The 22,031-nt window shown below is 49.4% G+C and overlaps 1 protein-coding gene across 1 annotated transcript; it reads left to right on the top strand.

The window, feature by feature from the left end:
* The first annotated feature begins 15,546 nt into the window (after positions 1-15,546).
* On the top strand, positions 15,547-16,462 carry LOC123142058 (uncharacterized). Its single transcript, XM_044561083.1, has one exon. The coding sequence runs from the start codon at positions 15,594-15,596 to the stop codon at positions 16,092-16,094; it is 501 nt and encodes a 166-aa protein (XP_044417018.1). The 5' UTR covers positions 15,547-15,593; the 3' UTR covers positions 16,095-16,462.
* Positions 16,463-22,031: the final 5,569 nt, after the last annotated feature.

A 22,031-nucleotide genomic window follows, 5' to 3' on the forward strand; every position in this document is an offset into this window, starting at 1 on the left:
GACTCGAGACGAGCTGCGTGCTCTAGAGGAAGGTACGGTAGTGGAAACTTCAACGTCAGAAAAACAGTTGTCGACCGCTCTTTGGAAACTCAAGGTCATACCTAGAGTTCGGGTTTTCTGGTGGAGGGTGCTCCGGGGCATCCTTCCAGATTATGCTACCTTGCACTATCATCATATCCGCATCACATCGCTTTGCGATCTTTGCAAAGCTATGAACGAGGATCTGATGCATGCCTTGGTCCTTTGTTCTCATGCTAAGGCTTTCTGGACAGCAGCAAAAGAAGTCCTTGGGATCAAACTTCCAAGGCTACACCCGCACACATGGGCGAGGGACCTAGTGGTGGATACTATGTTCTCAGATTCAGAGAGATGCAAAATTATTACGATTATGTATTCTATTTGGACCTCACGGAACTGTAGGAGATCGTTGCAGAAATTAAAAAATTTCTACGCATCACCAAGAACAATCTATGGAGTCTTCTAGCAACGAGAGGGAAAAGAGTGCATCTACATACCCTTGTAGATCGCGAGCGGAAGCGTTCAAGTGAACGGGGTTGATGGAGTCGTACTCGTCGTGATCCAAATCACCGATGACCGAGCGCCGAACGGACGGCACCTCCGCGTTCATCACACGTACGGTTGGGGAAGACGTCTCCTCCTTCTTGATCCAGCAAGGGGGAGGGAGAGGTTGATGGAGATCCAGCAGCACGACGGCGTGGTGGTGGAAGCAGCGGGGATCTCGGCAGGGCTTCGCCAAGCTCAGCGAGAGGGAGAGGTGTCACGGGAGGGAGAGGGAGGCGCCAGGGGCTTGGGTGCGGCTGCCCTCCCTCCCCCCCTCTTTATATAGGGCCCCTGGGGGGCGCCGGCCCTAGGAGATCCAATCTCCAAGGGGGGGGCGGCGGCCAAGGGGGTGGCTTGCCCCCCAAGCCAAGTGGGGCGCCCCCCACCCCTAGGGTTTCCAACCCTAGGCGCAGGGGAGGCCCAAGGGGGGCGCACCAGCCCACTAGGGGCTGGTTCCTCTCCCACTTCAGCCCATGGGGCCCTCCGGGATAGGTGGCCCCACCCGGTGGACCCCCGGAACCCTTCCGGTGGTCCCAGTACAATACCGGTGACCCCCGAAACTTTCCCGGTGGCCGAAACTGGACTTCCTATATACAATTCTTCACCTCCGGACCATTCCGGAACTCCTCGTGACGTCCGGGATCTCATCCGGGACTCCGAACGACTTTCGGATTTCGGCATACTAATATCTCTACAACCCTAGCGTCACCGAACCTTAAGTGTGTAGACCCTACGGGTTCGGGAGACATGCAGACATGACCGAGACGACTCTCCGGTCAATAACCAACAGCGGGATCTGGATACCCATGTTGGCTCCCACATGTTCCACGATGATCTCATCGGATGAACCACGATGTCGAGGATTCAATCAATCCCGTATACAATTCCCTTTGTCAATCGGTACGTTACTTGCCCGAGATTCGATCGTCGGTATCCCAATACCTTGTTCAATCTCGTTACCGGCAAGTCACTTTACTCGTACCGTAATGCATGATCCCGTGACCAAACACTTGGTCACATTGAGCTCACTATGATGATGCATTACCGAGTGGGCCCAGATATACCTCTCCGTCATACGGAGTGACAAATCCCAGTCTCGATTCGTGCCAACCCAACAGACACTTTCGGAGATACCCGTAGTGCACCTTTATAGCCACCTAGTTACGTTGTGATGTTTGGCACACCCAAAGCACTCCTATGGTATCCGGGAGTTGCACAATCTCATGGTCTAAGGAAATGATACTTGACATTTGTAAAAGCTCTAGCAAACGAACTACACGATCTTGTGCTATGCTTAGGATTGGGTCTTGTCCATCACATCATTCTCCTAATGATGTGATCCCGTTATCAATGACATCCAATGTCCATAGTCAGGAAACCATGACTATCTGTTGATCAACGAGCTAGTCAACTAGAGGCTCACTAGGGACATGTTGTGGTCTATGTATTCACACATGTATTACGATTTCTGGATAACACAATTATAGCATGAACAATAGACAATTATCATGAACAAGGAAATATAATAATAACCATTTTATTATTGTCTCTAGGGCATATTTCCAACAGTCTCCCACTTGCACTAGAGTCAATAATCTAGTTACATTGTGATGAATCGGACACCCATAGAGTTCTGGTGTTGATCATGTTTTGTTCTAGGGAGAGGTTTAGTCAACGGATCTGCTACATTCAGGTCCGTATGTACTTTACAAATATCTATGTCTCCATTTTGAACATTTTCACGAATGGAGTTGAAGCGACGCTTGATATGCCTGGTCTTCCTGTGAAACCTGGGCCCCTTGGCAAGGGCAATAGCTCCAGTGTTGTCATAGAAGAGAGTCATCGGGCCCGACGCATTGGGAATAACTCCTAGGTCGGTAATGAACTCCTTCACCCAGATTGCTTCTTGTGCTGCCTCTGAGGCCGCCATGTATTCCGCTTCACATGTAGATCCCGCCACAACGCTTTGCTTGCAACTGCACCAGCTTACTGCCCCACCATTCAAAATATACACGTATCCGGTTTGTGACTTAGAGTCATCCAGATCTGTGTCGCAGCTAAGATCGACGTAACCCTTTACGACGAGCTTTTCGTCACCTCCATAAACGAGAAACATATCCTTAGTCCTCTTCGGGTACTTCAGGATATTCTTGACCGCTGTCCAGTGTTCCATGCCGGGATTACTTTGGTACCTTCCTATCAAACTTACGGCAAGGTTTACATCAGGTCTGGTACACAGCATGGCATACATAATAGACCCTATGGCCGAGGCATAGGGGACGACACTCATCTTTTCTCTATCTTCTGCCGTGGTCGGGCATTGAGCCGTGCTCAATTGCACACCTTGCAATACAGGTAAGAACCCCTTCTTGGACTGATCCATATTGAACTTCTTCAATATCTTGTCAAGGTACGTACATTGTGAAAGACCAATGAGGCGTCTTGATCTACCTCTATAGATCTTGATGCCTAATATATAAGCAGCTTCTCCAAGGTCCTTCATTGAAAAACACTTGTTCAAGTAGGCCTTTATGCTTCCCAAGAATTCTATATCATTTCCCATCAACAGTATGTCATCCACATATAATATGAGAAATGCTACAGAGCTCCCACTCACTTTCTTGTAAACATAGGCTTCTCCATAAGTCTGTGTAAACCCAAACGCTTTGATCATCTCATCAAATCGAATGTTCCAACTCCGAGATGCTTGCACCAGCCCATAGATGGAGCACTGGAGCTTGCATACCTTGTTAGCATTCTTAGGATCGACAAAATCTTCCGGCTGCATCATATACAATTCTTCCTCAAGAAAGCCGTTAAGGAATGCCGTTTTGACGTCCATTTGCCATATCTCATAATCATAGTATGCGGCAATTGCTAACATGATTCGGACGGACTTCAGCTTCGCTACGGGTGAGAAAGTCTCATCGTAGTCAACCCCTTGAACTTGTCGATAACCCTTAGCGACAAGTCGAGCTTTATAGATGGTAACATTACCATCCGTGTCCGTCTTCTTCTTAAAGATCCATTTGTTTTCTATCGCTCGCCGATCATCGGGCAAGTCTGTCAAAGTCCACACTTTGTTTTCATACATGGATCCTATCTCGGATTGCATGGCTTCAAGCCATTTGTTGGAATCTGGGCCCGCCATTGCTTCTTCATAGTTCGAAGGTTCACCGTTGTCTAACAACATGATTTCTAGGACAGGGTTGCCATACCACTCTGGTGTGGAACGTGTCCTCGTAGACCTACGAAGTTCAGTAGTAACTTGATCCGAAGTATCTTGATCATCATCATTAGCTTCCTCTCTAGTCAGTGCAGGCACCACAGGAACATCTTCCTGAGCTGCGCTACTTTCCGGTTCAAGAGGTAGTACTTCATCAAGTTCCACTTTCCTCCCACTTACTTCTTTCGAGAGAAACTCTTTCTCCAGAAAGGACCCGTTCTTGGCAACAAAGATCTTGCCTTCGGATCTGAGGTAGAAGGTATACCCAATGGTTTCCTTAGGGTATCCTATGAAGACGCATTTTTTCGACTTGGGTTCGAGCTTTTCAGGTTGAAGTTTCTTGACATAAGCATCGCATCCCCAAACTTTTAGAAACGACAGCTTAGGTTTCTTTCCAAACCATAATTCATACGGTGTCGTCTCAACGGATTTCGACGGAGCCCTATTTAAAGTGAATGCGGCAGTCTCTAAAGCATAGCCCCAAAATGAGAGTGGTAGATCGGTAAGAGACATCATAGATCGCACCATATCCAATAGAGTGCGATTACGAAGTTCGGACACACCATTTCGCTGAGGTGTTCCAGGCGGCGTGAGTTGTGAAACTATTCCACATTTCCTTAAGTGTGTGCCAAATTCGTGACTCAAATATTCCCCTCCATGATCTGATCATAAGAATTTTATTTTCCTGTCACGTGGATTCTCAACCTCACTCTAAAATTCCTTGAACTTTTCAAAGGTCTCAGACTTGTGTTTCATTAGGTAGACATACCCATATCCACTCAAGTCATCAGTGAGAGTGAGAACATAACGATAGCCACCGCGAGCCTCAACACTCATTGGACCGCACACATCAGTATGTATGATTTCCAATAAGTTGGTTGCTCGCTCCATTGTTCCGGACAACGGAGTCTTGGTCATCTTACCCATGAGGCATGGTTCGCACGTGTCAAATGATTCGTAATCAAGAGACTCTAAAATTCCATCAGCATGGAGCTTCTTCATGCGCTTGACACCAATGTGACCAAGACGGCAGTGCCACAAGTATGTGGGACTATCATTATCAACCTTACATCTTTTGGTATTCACACTATGAATATGTGTAACAATACGTTCGAGATTCATTAAGAATAAACCATTAACCAGCGGGGCATGACCATAAAACTTATCTCTCATATAAATAGAACAACCATTATTTTCGGATTTAAATGAGTAGCCATCTCGAATTAAACGAGATCCTGATACAATGTTCATGCTCAAAGCTGGCACTAAATAACAATTATTGAGGTTTAAAATTAATCCCGTAGGTAAATGTAGAGGTAGCGTGCCGACGGCGATCACATCGACCTTGGAACCATTCCCGACGCGCATCATCACCTCGTCCTTTGCGAGTCTCCGTTTATTCCGCAGCTCCTGCTTTGAGTTACAAATATGAGCAACCGCACCGGTATCAAATACCCAGGAGTTACTACGAGTGCTGGTAAGGTACACATCAATAACATGTATATCACATATACCTTTGGTGTTGCCGGCCTTCTTGTCCGCCAAGTACTTGGGGCAGTTCCGCTTCTAGTGACCACTTCCCTTGCAATAAAAGCACTCAGTCTCAGGCTTGGGTCCATTCTTTGGCTTCTTCCCGGCAACTGGCTTACCGGGCGCGGCAACTCCCTTGCCGTCCTTCTTGAAGTTCTTCTTACCCTTGCCTTTCTTGAACTTAGTGGTTTTATTCACCATCAACACTTGATGTTCCTTTTTGATCTCCACCTCCGCTGATTTCAGCATTGAATATACCTCAGGAATGGTCTTTTCCATCCCCTGCATATTGAAGTTCATCACAAAGCTCTTGTAGCTCGGTGGAAGCGACTGAAGGATTCTGTCAATGACCGCGTCATCCGGGAGATTAACTCCCAGCTGAGTCAAGCGGTTGTGTAACCCAGATATTTTGAGTATGTGCTCACTGACAGAACTATTTTCCTCCATCTTACAACTGAAGAACTTGTCGGAGACTTCATATCTCTCGACCCGGGCATGAGCTTGGAAAACCATTTTCAGCTCTTCAAACATCTCATATGCTCCGTGTTGCTCAAAACGCTTTTGGAGCCCCGGTTCTAAGCTGTAAAGCATGCCGCACTGAACGAGGGAGTAATCATCAGCACGCTGCTGCCAAGCGTTCATAACGTCTTGGTTCTCTGGGATGGGTGCGTCACCTAGCGGTGCTTCTAGGACATAATCTTTCTTGGCAGCTATGAGGATGATCCTCGGGTTCCGGACCCAGTCCGTATAGTTGCTGCCATCATCTTTCAGCTTGGTTTTCTCTAGGAACGCGTTGAAGTTGAGGGCAACATTAGCGTGGGCCATTTGATCTACAAGACATATTGTAAAGATTTTAGACTAAGTTCATGATAATTAAGTTCATCTAATCAAATTATTCAAAGAACTCCCACTTAGATAGACATCCCTCTAGTCATCTAAGTGAAACATGATCCGAGGCAACTAGGCCGTGTCCGATCATCACGTGAGACGGACTAGTCAACATCGGTGAACATCTTCATGTTGATCGTATCTTCTATACGACTCATGCTCGACCTTTCGGTCTTCCTTGTTCCGAGGCCATGTCTGTACATGCTAGGCTCATCAAGTCAACCTAAGTGTATTGCGTGTGCAAATCTGGCTTACACCCGTTGTATTCGAACGTTAGAATCTATCACACCCGATCATCACGTGGTGCTTCGAAACAACGAACCTTCGCAACGGTGCACAGTTAGGGGGAACACTTTCTTGAAATTATTGCGAGGGATCATCTTATTTAAGCTACCGTCGTTCTAAGCAAATAAGATGTAAAACATGATAAACATCACATGCAATCAAATAGTGACATGATATGGCCAGTATCATATTGCTCCTTTGATCTCCATCTTCGGGGCGCCATGATCATCTTCGTCACCGGCATGACACCATGATCTCCATCATCGTGTCTTCATGAAGTTGTCACGCCAACGATTACTTCTACTTCTATGGCTAACGTGTTTAGCAATAAAGTAAAGTAATTTACATGGCGTTATTCAATGACACGCAGGTCATACAAAAAATAAAGACAACTCCTATGGCTCCTGCCGGTTGTCATACTCATCGACATGCAAGTCGTGATTCCTATTACAAGAACATGATCAATCTCATACATCACATATATTTCATTCATCACATCCTTTTGGCCATATCACATCACAAGGCATATGCTGCAAAAACAAGTTAGACGTCCTCTAATTGTTGTTGCATGTTTTTACGTGGCTTCTATAGGTTTCTAGCAAGAACGTTTCTTACCTACGTAAAACCACAACGTGATATGCCAACTTCTATTTACCCTTCATAAGGACCCTTTTCATCGAATCCGATTCGACTAAAGTGGGAGAGACAGACACCCGCTAGCCACCTTATGCAACTAGTGCATGTCAGTCGGTGGAACCTGTCTCACGTAAGCGTACGTGTAAGGTCGGTCCGGGCCGCTTCATCCCACGATGCCGCCGAAACAAGATAAGACTAGTAGTGGCAAGAAAATTGATAACATCTACGCCCACAACAAGTTTGTGTTCTACTCGTGCATAGAAACTACGCATAGACCTAGCTCATGATGCCACTGTTGTAGATCGTTGCAGAAATTAAAAAATTTCTACGCATCACCAAGAACAATCTATGGAGTCTTCTAGCAACGAGAGGGAAAAGAGTGCATCTACATACCCTTGTAGATCGCGAGCGGAAGCGTTCAAGTGAACGGGGTTGATGGAGCCGTACTCGTCGTGATCCAAATCACCGATGACCGAGCGTCGAACGGACGGCACCTCCGCGTTCAACACACGTACGGTTGGGAAAGACGTCTCCTCCTTCTTGATCCAACAAGGGGGGTGGAGAGGTTGATGGAGATCCAGCAGCACGACGGCGTGGTGGTGGAAGCAGCGGGGATCTCGGCAGGGCTTCGCCAAGCTCAGCGAGAGGGAGAGGTGTCACGGGAGGGAGTGGGAGGCGCCAGGGGCTTGGGTGCGGCTGCCCTCCCTCCCCCCTCTTTATATAGGGCCCCTGGGGGGCCGGCCCTAGGAGATCCAATCTCCAAGGGGGGCGGCGGCCAAGGGGGTGGCTTGCCCCCCAAGCCAAGTGGGGCGCCCCCCACCCCTAGGGTTTCCAACCCTAGGTGCAGGGGAGGCCCAAGGGGCGGGCACCAGCCCACCAGGGGCTGGTTCCCCTCCCACTTCAGCCCATGGGGCCCTCCGGGATAGGTGGCCCCACCCGGTGGACCCCCGGGACCCTTCCGGTGGTCCCGGTACAATACCGGTGACCCCTGAAACTTTCCCGGTGGCCGAAACTGGACTTCCTATATACAATTCTTCACCTCCGGACCATTCCGGAACTCCTCGTGACGTCCGGGATCTCACCCGGGACTCCGAACGACTTTCGGATTTCCGCATACTAATATCTCTACAACCCTAGTGTCACCGAACCTTAAGTGTGTAGACCCTACGGGTTCGGGAGACATGCAGACATGACCGAGACGACTCTCCGGTCAATAACCAATAGCGGGATCTGGATACCCATGTTGGCTCCCACATGTTCCACGATGATCTCATCGGATGAACCACGATGTCGAGGATTCAATCAATCCCGTATACAATTCCCTTTGTCAATCGGTACGTTACTTGCCCGAGATTCGATCGTCGGTATCCCAATACCTTATTCAATCTCGTTACCGGCAAGTCACTTTACTCGTACCGTAATGCATGATCCCGTGACCAAACACTTGGTCACATTGAGCTCATTATGATGATGCATTACCGAGTGGGCCCAGAGATACCTCTCCGTCATACGGAGTGAAAAATCTCAGTCTCGAGTCGTGCCAACCCAACAGACACTTTCGGAGATAACCGTAGTGCACCTTTATAGCCACCCAGTTACGTTGTGACGTTTGGCACAACCAAAGCACTCCTATGGTATCCGGGAGTTGCACAATCTCATGGTCTAAGGAAATGATACTTGACATTTGGAAAAGCTCTAGCAAACGAACTACACGATCTTGTGCTATGCTTAGGATTGGGTCTTGTCCATCACATCGTTCTCCTAATGATGTGATCCCGTTATCAATGACATCCAATGTCCATAATCAGGAAACCATGACTATCTGTTGATCAACGAGCTAGTCAACTAGAGGCTCACTAGGGACATGTTGTGGTCTATGTATTCAATTATAGCATGAACAATAGACAATTATCATGAACAAGGAAATATAATAATAACCATTTTATTATTGCCTCTAGGGCATATTTCCAACAGGAACAAATGGACACATGATGAGGAAGGGTACAACCCAATGCAGCCGGTTAAATGGGCCCGAGATGATCTAGCTCTTTTGGAGCTTCCGAAGGACCATCGCCAAATGCGTTCTAGCCAGGGCTGGATCAAGATCAACACGGACGGGGCGATCGACGGCCAAGCTCGAACTGGAGGTGCAGGGGGTGGCGCGCTCTCATCTCTCCTTCATGGGTGCTTGGAGTAAGCCTTTGCCCGGTGTCACGGATCCCTTCATGGCTGAAGTTTTGGCCATGCGAGAAGGTGTTATATTTGCACAATTGAGGGGCTACTCGCATGTAGTAATGGAGGTTGATTGCCTAGAGGTCGTGAATCTCTGGAACTCGCATCACAACCCCAGGTCGGTTGTGACGCCTATCTTCGATGAAATCAAGGGAAGAGCCATGGAGTTTGCTTCTTTTTCGGTTCGGCACGTCAATAGGGAAGCCAATGTTGGGGCTGACTTATGTGCTAAACATGCTACTCCTTTATCAGTTTCAGATTGTTGGTTGGAGTCTGCTCCCTCCTTTATAGCTGCAAGCCTTATGGCTGATTGTAACAGAATTTCTATTATGCAATAAAGATCCCTATTTCTAGTCAAAAAAAAAAACGTGCGTGCCATGCCGACTCGATCGACCTACCCACGCATCCACGTACCACACGAGAACGAGAGGTGCTGGATTAATTATTATACGACACGATACGCCCGAAGGAAATTAAGGTGCTCGCTAGGTGGGGCGCGTGCATGGCGCTCACTGGTTGCCGGCCATGCATGGCGGAGAAGCGGAGTACGTGCGCGACGTCGCATCTCTTTCAGCGCGCGTGTTGCTAGATGGAGCTAGCAGCGTAGGAGGTGACCAGCCTCGCCGAGACGCTGACCACTTTCACATCCGACGGGTGCTAGCCGATCCGTCTGTTGCCGGTGCAGGGGGTAATGCAACGGCCAACCGAGTGGCTTCACCGTCGAAACTTCCAGTTCCATGACACATGCACACGTACGCCCGCTGTCGCGCTGGCCGGTGGCTCCGCTGCGCTTGGCACGTCATGGTCTAGGTGCCGTCGTTGCCAAACCTAGCTCCTCCGTGCCGATTAAGGACACGGTGTCCAACAGTGATAGATTGTATTGTATGATCTTGCTTCCCCTGTGAGTATGTGACAGAGCAGGCATTTCCGACCGCATAGGTGAATCTCATGAGATCACGCCACGTCGAGCATGGGTCGGCCCTGGATTAGACCAGCTCTACACGTACGATGCATGTTTTGGACGAAAAGGACTACCAAGATCTTCCTCTTTCGAAACGTATTAAGAAGATTCTGCTAAATACCGCATCCATTTCGTATCGCATGTCAGATCGAATCGCAGACCCTTGCACTAATCTGGCCCGTCATTTTCAAGGTTTTGTTCCACGGTCAACTTGGAAATGTAGCACATCATGCTATACTAGTACTTCCTCTATAAACAAATATAAGAGTGTTTAGATCAATAAAATACTAATCTAAACATTTTTATATTAGTTTATGGTGGAAGTATTTATTAATTTTTGGAGAACCGAATAATCATAAATATCAATTTATACCACTATAAGCACAGGTCTACAATTATGTATGTGCTTATGATTTGGAGATGAATAATTTATGCGGTTGCACTCGGGGACAAAGCTCCGTATGATTGGAGTCGCTCCACATCCACCATCTACACAAAATGAAGCTAAATTTCAGTTCAACTGTCCCCGCTCCTTTTTCCTCACAGGGCAGTATTCACATTAGTCCCGGTTCGTGCGCCTAAGGCATTAGTCCCGGTTCACCTGGGCCCTTTAGTCCCGGTTGGTGCCACGAACCGGGACTAAAGGGTGCGATGCCCATTAGTACCGGTTGGTGGCACCAACCGGGACTAAAGGTTACCTTTAGTCCCGGTTGGTGCCACCAACCGGTACTAATGGGTTTTGAGGCATTAGTACCGGTCACGAACTGGTACTAAAGGTCCCATTTTCAAACTCTACCACACATCCCCCCCCCTTGGACCGCCTTTTCAGTTTTTGAAAAAACAAAAGAAAATGATGGAAATGTCAAAAAAAATAAGTTTCCCATGTGATATGTGGTCTAGTTGTTGGGAAAATTTACAAATATGAATTTCGACTTTATTCAAAATCTCTCTGGAATTTGTAAAATGGGCATAACTTTTGCATACGAACTCGGATTAAAAAGTTATTTATATGAAAAATCATCTACTCGAATAGTTACATCCGAATTTAACGGGGGAACCCAGTTAAACATTTTCAAAATCCTCAAAAACCTAACAGAAAAAAGTTTGCTAGGTGCGCCACTAGTAACAGAAAAAAATATAGTTTCAATTTTTTTTTTGGAAAAAATGTGGTCAAACTAATTATTCTAGAATATTAGTGTTACTAAATAATTATTTCAGTTTTGAATTTTGGTCAAATCTGGTAAACTGTAGTCAAACAATGGTCAAACTAATTATTCAAGAAATATTAGTGTTACTAAATAATTATTGTTTTTTAAAACTATAGTTTCAAACTCAAACAGTGAAATGTGTCACTTCATGCTTAAGCTAAATTCCTGAGGTTAATAGGATTGACAACTTACTATTGTCAGGAAAACAACAAGTGCAGACTTGGAAACAAGGGAGAACAGAACCCGAAAGTTAAGCGTGCTCAGGCTGGAGTAGTGAGAGGATGGGTGACCGTCCGGGAAGTTAGATGATTTGAAATGATGAGGAGTGATTAGAGATTAGAGGATAAATTGAGCAGTGATGAGGGGTGGTGATTAGAGATTAGAGGTTAAAATAATTCAAAAATTTGAAAATAAAAAAAAAGAGCTCCACGTGGCCGCGGCCTTTAGTCCCGGTTCGTGTAGAAACCGGGACTAAAGGGGAGAGGCATTAGTAACGACCCTTTAGTCCCGGTTCAAAAACCGGGACTAAAGGGCCTTACCAACCGGGCCAAAAGCCCCTTTTTCTACTAGTGAACCGATGGGAGATGAACACACAGGATACTTACAACCGATTTGGATAACGGTCCAACAATTATGTGTATAGTCATCTGACCCTATTTTGATCGGTTGTGATATTTTTATGTTTTATTATTGATTTTCGCAGTATTGTTTGAAACCTTATTTTGTACTGGTTGTTTAATAATATGTGTGTGTACATCGAGAGATGCAAAGGCTAGAGTATATAGAAAAAACTACCACACAGGCTATGTCTAAAAAAACTATCACTTTTTTTAATTTTTCAAAAATCTAGCACAAAATTGGTTAGCTGTTCCAAAAAACCCAAATGACCATGTTGTTTAAAATTGATTCGGATTATGACAGCTCAGGTCCACTCGTTAGGTTGACCGTTAGCTTCGACCGTTAGGTTGACCATTGACAAGTTATGACAGATGGGCCACATTTATTTATAAAAGGCAATCAGGTCCCTACATAGAAAATATAAGCAATCGGGTCCCTTTAATTTTTATAAAAAAGCAATAAGGTCCCTGTAATTTTTTTAAAAAGCAATCCCGTCCCTGCCGGCGAGCTCGTCGCCGGAGCGGACGAAGGGACCCGTGCGCATCGGCCGGCCTTGCTCTGGCGGTGGAGCTCGAGGGTGAGCGGGCTGCTGCACGCGATGGAGCTGTCGCTCCTCCTAAAAGTTGCGGGTCACGTTGTCCCTGGGCACGGCGACACGAGCTGCTGGGAAAAGCGGTGGTTGCTCCAGCTGCTGGGCGCAGCGCCCGAAGCTCCTGGACCATGGTCGAGGCGCAGCAGCGGCTTGAGCTCCTGGGCATGGCTGGCGCGCGGCTGCCTGAGGTCCTAGGTGTGGCGGCCTGAGCTCTGGTGGGCATTGCCGGCGGCAGCTTGCAGGGAGGGGGCGGAGGGAGCACCGGAGATGGTCCGGGCGGCGATGCTGGCTGCAGAAGATGGGACGATGTGGCTCGTGCACCCTGGCCGTCGGCCATGGTGGCTTCTGGCAGCGGCGCGGCGGTCAGGTCGGGCGCAGAACAGACTCGGGTGAGGGAGGAGAGACGTGGGGCGCCGTGGAGTTGACTCGTCTGGGTGTTTTCAACTCATTTTTTTGTTTTTAATGGGCTAGGCGGATGACATGTGGGCTTAACGGTCAACACTTACGAGTGGACCCCACCCTTTCATAACCCTGGTTAACACTTAATAGTTTTGTTATTTGGGTTTTTTGAACAGCCAACCAATTTTGTGATAGATTTTTGCAAAATAAAAAAGGTAGTTTTTTATAGACATAACCTGTAATATGGTAGTTTTTTGCTATATACTCCAAAGGCTAGGGTTTTCCTCCTTTTTGAGAAAAAAAACTAACGAGCTCGGGCAGGGTAGCTGTTCCGTATCCAAACGACAAGGTATGGCCAGAGACAAAAACAAATCACTGGCCATGTAGTCCCCGCCCGATCGAGGCATCGACCCAGCTGTCGCGGCCGGCCGGCGCCACGCACCCCCTCCCAGCACGCAGCCGTTGCGCGCGGCGTCCAGGACGTGTCTCCGACCGGGCGTGTGGTGCTGGCCGTTCGGAACGATGAACCTGCGGGCCTAGCAAGCTGTGTTCTGCGGCCGGCCATGATCTGAACAGTGCTCCTTTAGTTAAAAAAAAACACTAGATCTGTCCTTTGCTGCGTCGTCAGTTGTTGTGTGGTAAACAATATATGCCGATATGCGCCTGCATATGCATGTGGCCAGGGTCAGGTGCAGCAGCGCACGGCTGTGATTAAGACTATCCACGGTAAGAGTAGAAACATAACACAGTTTAATTTTTTTTCTTACGTGACATGTACTCCCTCTGTAAAAACGTTCTTATATTTCTTTACAGAGGGAGTAGTTAATGAGGAGAGAGGTGTTTTGGCTGGCCATAGTAGGGGTAACGTAACCGGTAACATGTACTTAAGACTAGCAAACATGCTTATGCGGCACACAATTAAAAAAGAGAGATGGGGTTAGAGTAACATAGGTAGATATCGTATCATGTTAAATGCTATGCTACTTGTGTCATGCATGGCAATAAATATGGTCATCTATGATACTATTTTATGATACTATGCACTATGAATGTAGGATAATATACTAGTATCATATGCATGATACTAGTATATGATACTCCCCACTATGAGTAGCCTTAGAGTAACATAATACGTTACTGTAATATAGCGCTTCCCGAGAAAAGATGAGTCTACAAGCTAATAAATGAAGCCATCTATGACACTACTATGTTACTTTGCACTATGAAGGTAGTAACTTAGATTAGTTCATATGCATGACACTAGTATAAGTTACTCCCCACTATGACTAGCCTAACATAAGTAGTAATATCACACATATCTAGATAAAATAGATGATGTGGCAAGCAATAAATGAAGAAAGAGAGGCACGTGGTAAAATAGCTAGTTAGTACTAGTATGAGTAACATCACACATATCAAGGCAAAATGAGTCTATAGCCTAATAAATGAAGTGTTACATGTTACCACATATATTATTCCTCACTATAGAGATAGTAACATGCCGATGTTATTACTCTATATTACTAGCCGTTGTGGATAGTCTAAACTCGAGTAATTATATTTGCGAGGATTACTCTAGGCATTAACCGACGCATGTTCCGAGGAACACTTGTCGATCACGATCTTTCCACATCCGGCCCATCACGTTGAAAATACACCCACCGGAGCGCAAAAGACAGGAGCGTGTGCCACCCAATGAAGAAGCCAAAAGTGAAACGGAGACACGGAGTGGTAGCGAAAGAGACGGCCACTTTCCATCGTCTCGTAGACACCGGAATCGACGGACGCCGGACGCTAACAGCGATCGGAGCATCTTATCGCGGCCGAATCACATGTGCATCACCGGCGGCTCCACGGTCCCCTGACCTTCCTTCGCGCGGGCTCCACGAACCAGGCGCGAGTGAACAGATTCGGCGCCGATGAACACTGCCATTACGGCGACTATGTCGGTTCTTGGAGTCCGCAATAGAAAAATGCATCAGTGCTTCAGTATGACGTTTTTTATGAGCAGTTCACACGGAAACAACCATATATTCCGATTCATTGGTGCAGAAATCGTTCGAATATAGTACTAGTTACTTCTTTGCCATGACTATAATGCTAGTAGCAAGATACTGGTTTTGTAATGCAAGAAATTGACCAGAACTTTGACACTGAAATCAGTATTTGTATTTCAAAGCAGGTTGGCATGCATGAGCCCAAAGAATATTCCCACCTGCTTTGAACCCAATGCCGGTTCCCGTGGGAGTGCTACCCATAACCTCAGTTAGTTTAACTTTTTTTTGAGAAACAAAGTTTAACTCGATTGAGCTGCAGGTTTTATCCGCCACTAAGTTACCAAACTGCCCCTCTTTCTCCCTTCCCGGCCTATAAAATGACGCCAACCGGCTACCATCACAAAGCCCCTCCTCTCCTCTGATTCCCAACCGCTCCACCTCCCTCCTCTAATCTCTTATCATGGCGACGGCGGCAACATCTCGGCCCAGCGGTCCTGTCCTTTTGAGCCCCTTTCCCAACTACCAATCCGCCTCGCTCTCCCGTGTCAAGCTCTCCGCCGCCGGCTCGGCGGTCAAGTCCGTCAGCGTCTCGTCTCCCCCCTCCTCCCCCACCGCCGCCCACAAGATCCGTCGGTCCTGCATGTGCTCCCCGACGAACCACCCCGGCTCGTTCCGCTGCAGCCTCCATAAGGAGCGCAAGCAGGAGGTCCAAGCCGCCGGCAGCAAGCCCGTCTCCGCCCCTTCGTCGCCGCCCGTCGGCAGCGGCTGCTCTAGGCGCCAGGTCAGGGCGCTCCCGCAGCTCGTCCCCGTGGGGAGCGGGCACTGGGCACGCAGGGCGCTTGCACCGTCCCCCGCGGCGCAGCAGTCGCAACACCGGAAGCGCGCTGAGCGGTTCCGCGCCGGACCCAGCCGGCTATCCGCCGTGTCCATGGCTGGCGGCCGCGCAGGCAGCTACCAGTAAAAAAAAACATCGTCGACATGTCATAGCAGCAAGATACAGTACATACTGCACAAATTGCACATAGGAGAGAAATCCTCCGAATAATCCCGGTCGCTGTATAGAAGATCGGTGGGTTATATTAGGCCGGAAGATTGGAGTTTTAGACCCAATTCCATCCCGGCCTGATCAATTAGCTAGCTTATATTTGTATATAGAGTGGCTGTACATAGAGTGAGCCTCTTCCTCCTCCCTGCTGCACATAGAGTGAGTTCGTCATCTCTGCTCCACCTGTACATAGAGTGTGCTCTCTTCCTCTCTTTCCGCTGTGTATAACCCCTGAGTTTGGTTCTGGATATACATCAATGCAAATGAGTGACAAATTGGAGACACATGATTCATGCATCTGATCTGTCCCGTGACCGGAGGCCTATCCATCCTTGGATGATTGCCTTGCCGCAACAACTCTCTGCTTCCGTTTCTGTTTCTGTTTCTAGAGTGTGGATGCATCTCCCCTGTTTCGGCTTTGGATAAGCTCCTCAGTGGCGTCTAGCCGTCGCTTGCGCCCGTCACGCGGGTGGCACCAGTGCCCCCCAGCCGGCCGGATCAGGCCAGCAATTTGCAGCACGAGAGAGATTTCTGTAAAGTTTCATGGCGGAACTGATGAGGGTTGTCCTTCGCCCTGTTCTTGATTTTTCTTTTGGATCCATGATATTTTACAGTTTCTTTTATAGAAGTGATGATATTTTTACTGTTTGCGCGATGGACAGCGTAGCGATTGGGAATTGGGATTCCCCGTCCTCCTCTTCAACTTGCGCAAGAAGATGAAGATGATGTTGGGAGATCGGTGGGCGCGCGCACAGTAATGGAATATTGATCATACGTTGTACGAGCAGGTCAACAGAACACATGCATGACCCGTCGAAATTACTTGATCGCGACATCTATGCTCCCCACCGAGCACCGTCCGAGGCCGGACTCGGTCGCCCGCGCAGACGCACAATCGGACTCGACCGAAGGGTTCGAATGAAGGTCAGTCTCTCTTGGCACTGACACGACATGATTGGCCAAACGCCAGGGCACGATCGAGTCAGTGCACAGCCACTCGGGCAGAAAACCGGGGAACCTCAGTGCCGCCTGAACTGGGCAATCAATGGCTTATTTCCCAGCGTCTCCGGGCGGATCCGAGCTTTGTTGGTCAACAGGTAGGACGCGAGCGCGCCGACCTGCGCCGGAGGCAATGCATCAGCAAAGCGGTGGTGGCGCCGCCGGGGAGCGCCATGATAGATGAGTTGCATCGCACAAAGCGGGACGACAAGATTCGATTCGTTGTGAGTTATCGCTGGTTTCTTTCTTCTTGTCTTTGCAGATGCTCTGATTAGATCTTGTTGGAGAGATTGGGGACCGGAAATTGACTTTGCAGTGGTGTTCACTGCCATGTCCCCGTCGTGCTCGCTTTGACCTAAAATACGAGCTGCACTTGCACTAGCTCTACTACTGCTCTAGTTCAGACTTCAGAGTATGCAACACGAAGTCCGCTTGCCTCGATCGGCGCATGGTGTCCGACTCGGAGACAGAACAGTTAGCCGCGGCATAGGGATGGTGTCACGACTTATGACTTTTCTTTTTTAGCCTATGACTGCTGACTTTGTGCGTATGAATCCACTAAAAAGTGTTTCAAAAACAAGCTCTTTTAAAATGGTCCCAGTTTCCCAGATTCATGCACCGTTAACTTTTCATGATCTGATGGCTAATATTACTCTCATATTTTTTGGGGTAAGTTGTTGTAAATAGTTACATGGGGCTACTACGGTAATTCGCGTGTGTGCCCAGGCTCATCTTCACCTAATGAACATGTATTAAAAACGAAATAGTAAACATATTGAAAATATAAAGTATTTTGGCGTTGAAGATGCTCCAGTGCGCTACGAGCATGCCAATTTTCGGGCGAAATGACATTGAGGAGCACTCAGGCACAAAAAAAACCTGCTCTCGTGAGTGACCTTTTTCAAAGTCTCCCTAAGACCCGAATAGTTTCTTTTTGCCAAGAGCTCCTCAAATATCGTTTCATCACAAAATTTTGCGTACATGTAGCGCATTTGAGCATCTTTGATGCCCATTTTCCTGTTATTTTATCCAATTTACTGTTCATATGTTCTTTTGGGAGACCCTGAGTAGGTGCTCAACTATTCCTTGTTAGTGATGTTCACGCCGGGCATAAAACCCGATACCCAAAGCCCGAACCCGAAAAACCCAAACCCGCATAACCCGAACATCAAATCAGGTAGCAGATTGCAAAACCCGAATTGTATTCGGGTAATTCGGGTAAAGGGCCACGGTACCCGAATAGCTCGAAATAAGTAGCCTACGCCCCAGGCCAACAAAATTCCCACCGCAGAGGCAGAGAGCGAAGGCCCAGCCAGCTAAATTCCCACTCCGCCGGCCCAGCAGACAAAACCACTCCCCGACCCCGACCCCGTGACCTAGCCGCCCCCGACCGCGAGCCCTAGCTGCCCTCCCCCAAATCCCCTAGTGCCCATGGCCGCCTCCCCTGCCCTAGCCTAGCCGCCCCACCCCCGCCGACACGCCCCAGCCCACGCCGTCACGCCCCCGCCCCCCGCCGCCACCCCACCCCACGCGTCAGCACCGCGGTTCATCGCCGGCCTGTTAAAATAGGTCTAGCGTGTCGTGTACACGTTATACGTATGTAATTGTATATGCTGATTGTTATATATAGAAAGACGTGGAGAGGCTTTGCCCCACGGAAAACCCTAAACCCTATTCTCAAACTAGGCTTTGCCCCACGGGAAACCCTAAACCCTAGTCTCAAACTTGGTTTCAGAGCCTACCCTAGCCGCCGCCGCCTCTCCTCCCACCGCCGCCGCCGCCGCAGTTCTTCGCGGCCGCCGCGATGTCCACCACGACGGCACCAACGATGACTCCCTCCTCCGCGCTCACGCTCACCACCCTCTCCGTGTCCGCCCCGATCGCCCCCGTCATCGCCCCACCCGCCGCGTCGGCTCCCACCCCCGTCCTTCCGCCCATCGCGGTCTCGCTCGACCGCAGCAACTTCATGCTATGGAGGGCCCTTGGCCTCCCCAACTTTGCCGGAGTTCGCCTCCACGGTTTCCTCGACGGCTCGGCCAAGGCGCCGGCGCCGACCGTGACGACAGGCACCGGCGAGGCCGCCCGCACCGTGTCCAACCCTGAGTATGAGTAGTGGTGGACGCTGGATCAGAAGGTTCTCGGGCATCTCCTCGGTTCAATGAACGTGGAGATCTCCGCGCAACTCATCGGCTGCAGGACGACGGCCACCGCCTGGACGGCCGTCCACACCATGTTCGCCGCCGAGAACAGCGCCGGCGTGCGTAACCTCCGGCGCCAGATCCAGGCGCTGCGGAAGGGAGATCGCCCCGCCGGTGAGTACATGCAGAAGGTCAAAGCCCTCGCTGATGCGATGGCCGCCGCCGGCTCTCCTCTTCACGATGATGAGATCATCGACTACATGCTGACCGGGCTCGGCTCGGCGTTCAACCCTATCGCTGCTCCGATGAACTTCGCGGGCGTACCTATCGTTTCCCGCGTTCTACTCTAGTGTTCTTCACTACGAGGCCCTTCAGCAGCAGCAGTCGGAACATGAGGATTGGCAGTCCTCCGCCAATTTCGCGCCCCGGCCGGTCTACCACAACAACTCCGGCCGCGCCCCCGACTCTGGCCGCCCGAGCGGCGGCCGTCCCTCCGCTGGCTCTCTCCAGCCCGGCTCGCGAGGCTACGGCACCAGCCAGGGCAACCCTCCTGGCCGCAACAACAACAACGGCGGCAACAACCGTAATGGAGGAGGAAACGGCGGAGGTAACGGGGGCGGCCGCAACCGGCGCTGGCGTCCCCGCTGCCAGATATGCAAGAACTGGGGTCACGAGGCCGGCGACTATCGCAGCCGCTATGATCATGACCACCGCTCTGCCAACTCGGCGTCCACATCCTCCTCCCATGAGCCGCCGCACTGGATTCTAGTCACCGGTGCGACGGATCACCCGACGAACGATCTCGACCGTCTACACTTCCACGAGCGCTATGGCGGGAAGGATCAAGTGCAAGTAGAAAATGGTGCAGGTTTGTCTATTTCGCATATTGGTCATTCCACTATACCCGGTTCATCTCTTCGTTTACGCAATATTCTTCATCTTCCACATATTCATCAACATCTTCTCTCCGTTTATTGTCTCGTCCTTGATAATGATGTTTTTGTGGAATTTCACCGTTTCTTTTTCCTTGTTAAGGACACGGCCACGAAGAAAATCCTTCTTCACGGTAGATGTCATGGCGGACTCTACCCCATCCCGTTTAGTCGCACGTCGTCCTCCTCCAACAGCCAAGCGTCTCTCAGCATCAAGACCACCCCGTCCCAGTGGCACCAGCGTCTCGGTCATCCTTCAAATAATATTGTTCAAAACATTTTTAGGAATAATGATTTAGTGTGTTCTTCTGAACATCAGACTTCCGTGTGTGATGCTTGTCAGCGTGCTAAAAGTCGACAATTGCCTTATAATTTATCACATCATGTTTCCAGTATGCCTCTTGAGTTAATTCATTCTGATGTTTGGGGGCCTGCTATTGCCTCTTCCGGAGGCTATAAGTATTATGTGAGCTTTGTTGATGATTACTCTCGCTTCTCTTGGATTTATCTCCTTAAGCACAAGTCTGACGTTGAGCAAGTTTTTTATGCCTTTCAGGCTCATGTTAAGCGTCTCCTCCACACTAAAATCATAGTTGTTCCGTCTGACTGGGGTGGTGAGTATCACCGACTGCACCGGTATTTCCAACGCACTGGAATCTCTCATCGTGTGTCTTGCCCGCACACCTCTCAGCAAAACGGCATTGCTGAACGCAAACACCATCACCTCGTCGAAACAGGTCTTGCCTTGTTGGCTCATTCTTCTCTCCCATTGCGTTTTTGGGATGAAGTGTTTCTTACGGCGTGCTACCTTATTAATCGCATGCCTACACCTGTTCTTCAATAAGATACACCCATCTATCATCTCCTTAAGGTACACCCCGATTACAAGTTTCTTCGCACTTTTGGTTGCGCCTGTTGGCCTAGTTTGCGCAAATATAACGCACACAAGCTTGCTTTCCGTTCCACCATGTGTGTTTTCTTGGGCTATAGTCCGATGCATAAGGGATACAAGTGTCTTGATCGTTCTACGGGACGTATCTACATCTCTCGTGACGTCGTTTTCGACGAGTCTGTTTTTCCCTATGCAACTCCCGGGGTCACCGTCGATGTCTCTTCTTTGGCTGATATTCTCTCTTTTCCTCCCACTGAACCGGTTACGGGTGACCATATACGCAAATACGACTTGTCCTATTTGTCTACTGACACGCCTGTTTCAGGCTCTGTTACTGCTGTGCAGGATCCTACGGCGGCTCCATCCTCGGCGTTTGACGCGCATGGCGCATGCACGCTCTCTGCCCACCGCCCCAATGTGGCCACCGCGCCGCACTCCGTGGCGATCGACGTGCATGGGACATGCACGTCCCCCCCTCGGCTTCCGCGTCGCCTGGCCTGGCCGGCCCGTCGGCTGCCTCGTCGCCTGGCTCATCCGATGCCGCCTCGCCTGGCTCGGTCGGCCCGGCTTCGGCCCCGGCCGCTTCGCCCGGCCCGTCGGTGGCCTCCCTCCCGCGTATTGACACGCCGTCGCCTGCCCCGGTGCTCGAGGATGCTGCTCCATCATCGCCATCGTAGCTCGCGTCGCCTTCTGTCGAGGGCAGCCCTGCTCCCTGCTCCCTCGACCGCGACGCCTCCAGCTGCTGCTGCACATACCATGGTTATGCGCACACGCGATCATACTCGCCGTGCCCTTGTTCCTACTGATGGGACCATCCGATATGATCCCCGTCGCCGCGCGTTTCATGCGGTGCCTGTCTCTCATCGTCATGCTCTCCGTGAGACTGCCTAGC

Source organism: Triticum aestivum, chromosome 6D, assembly GCF_018294505.1.
Source record: "Triticum aestivum cultivar Chinese Spring chromosome 6D, IWGSC CS RefSeq v2.1, whole genome shotgun sequence".
Classification (NCBI taxonomy): Eukaryota; Viridiplantae; Streptophyta; class Magnoliopsida; order Poales; family Poaceae; genus Triticum; species Triticum aestivum.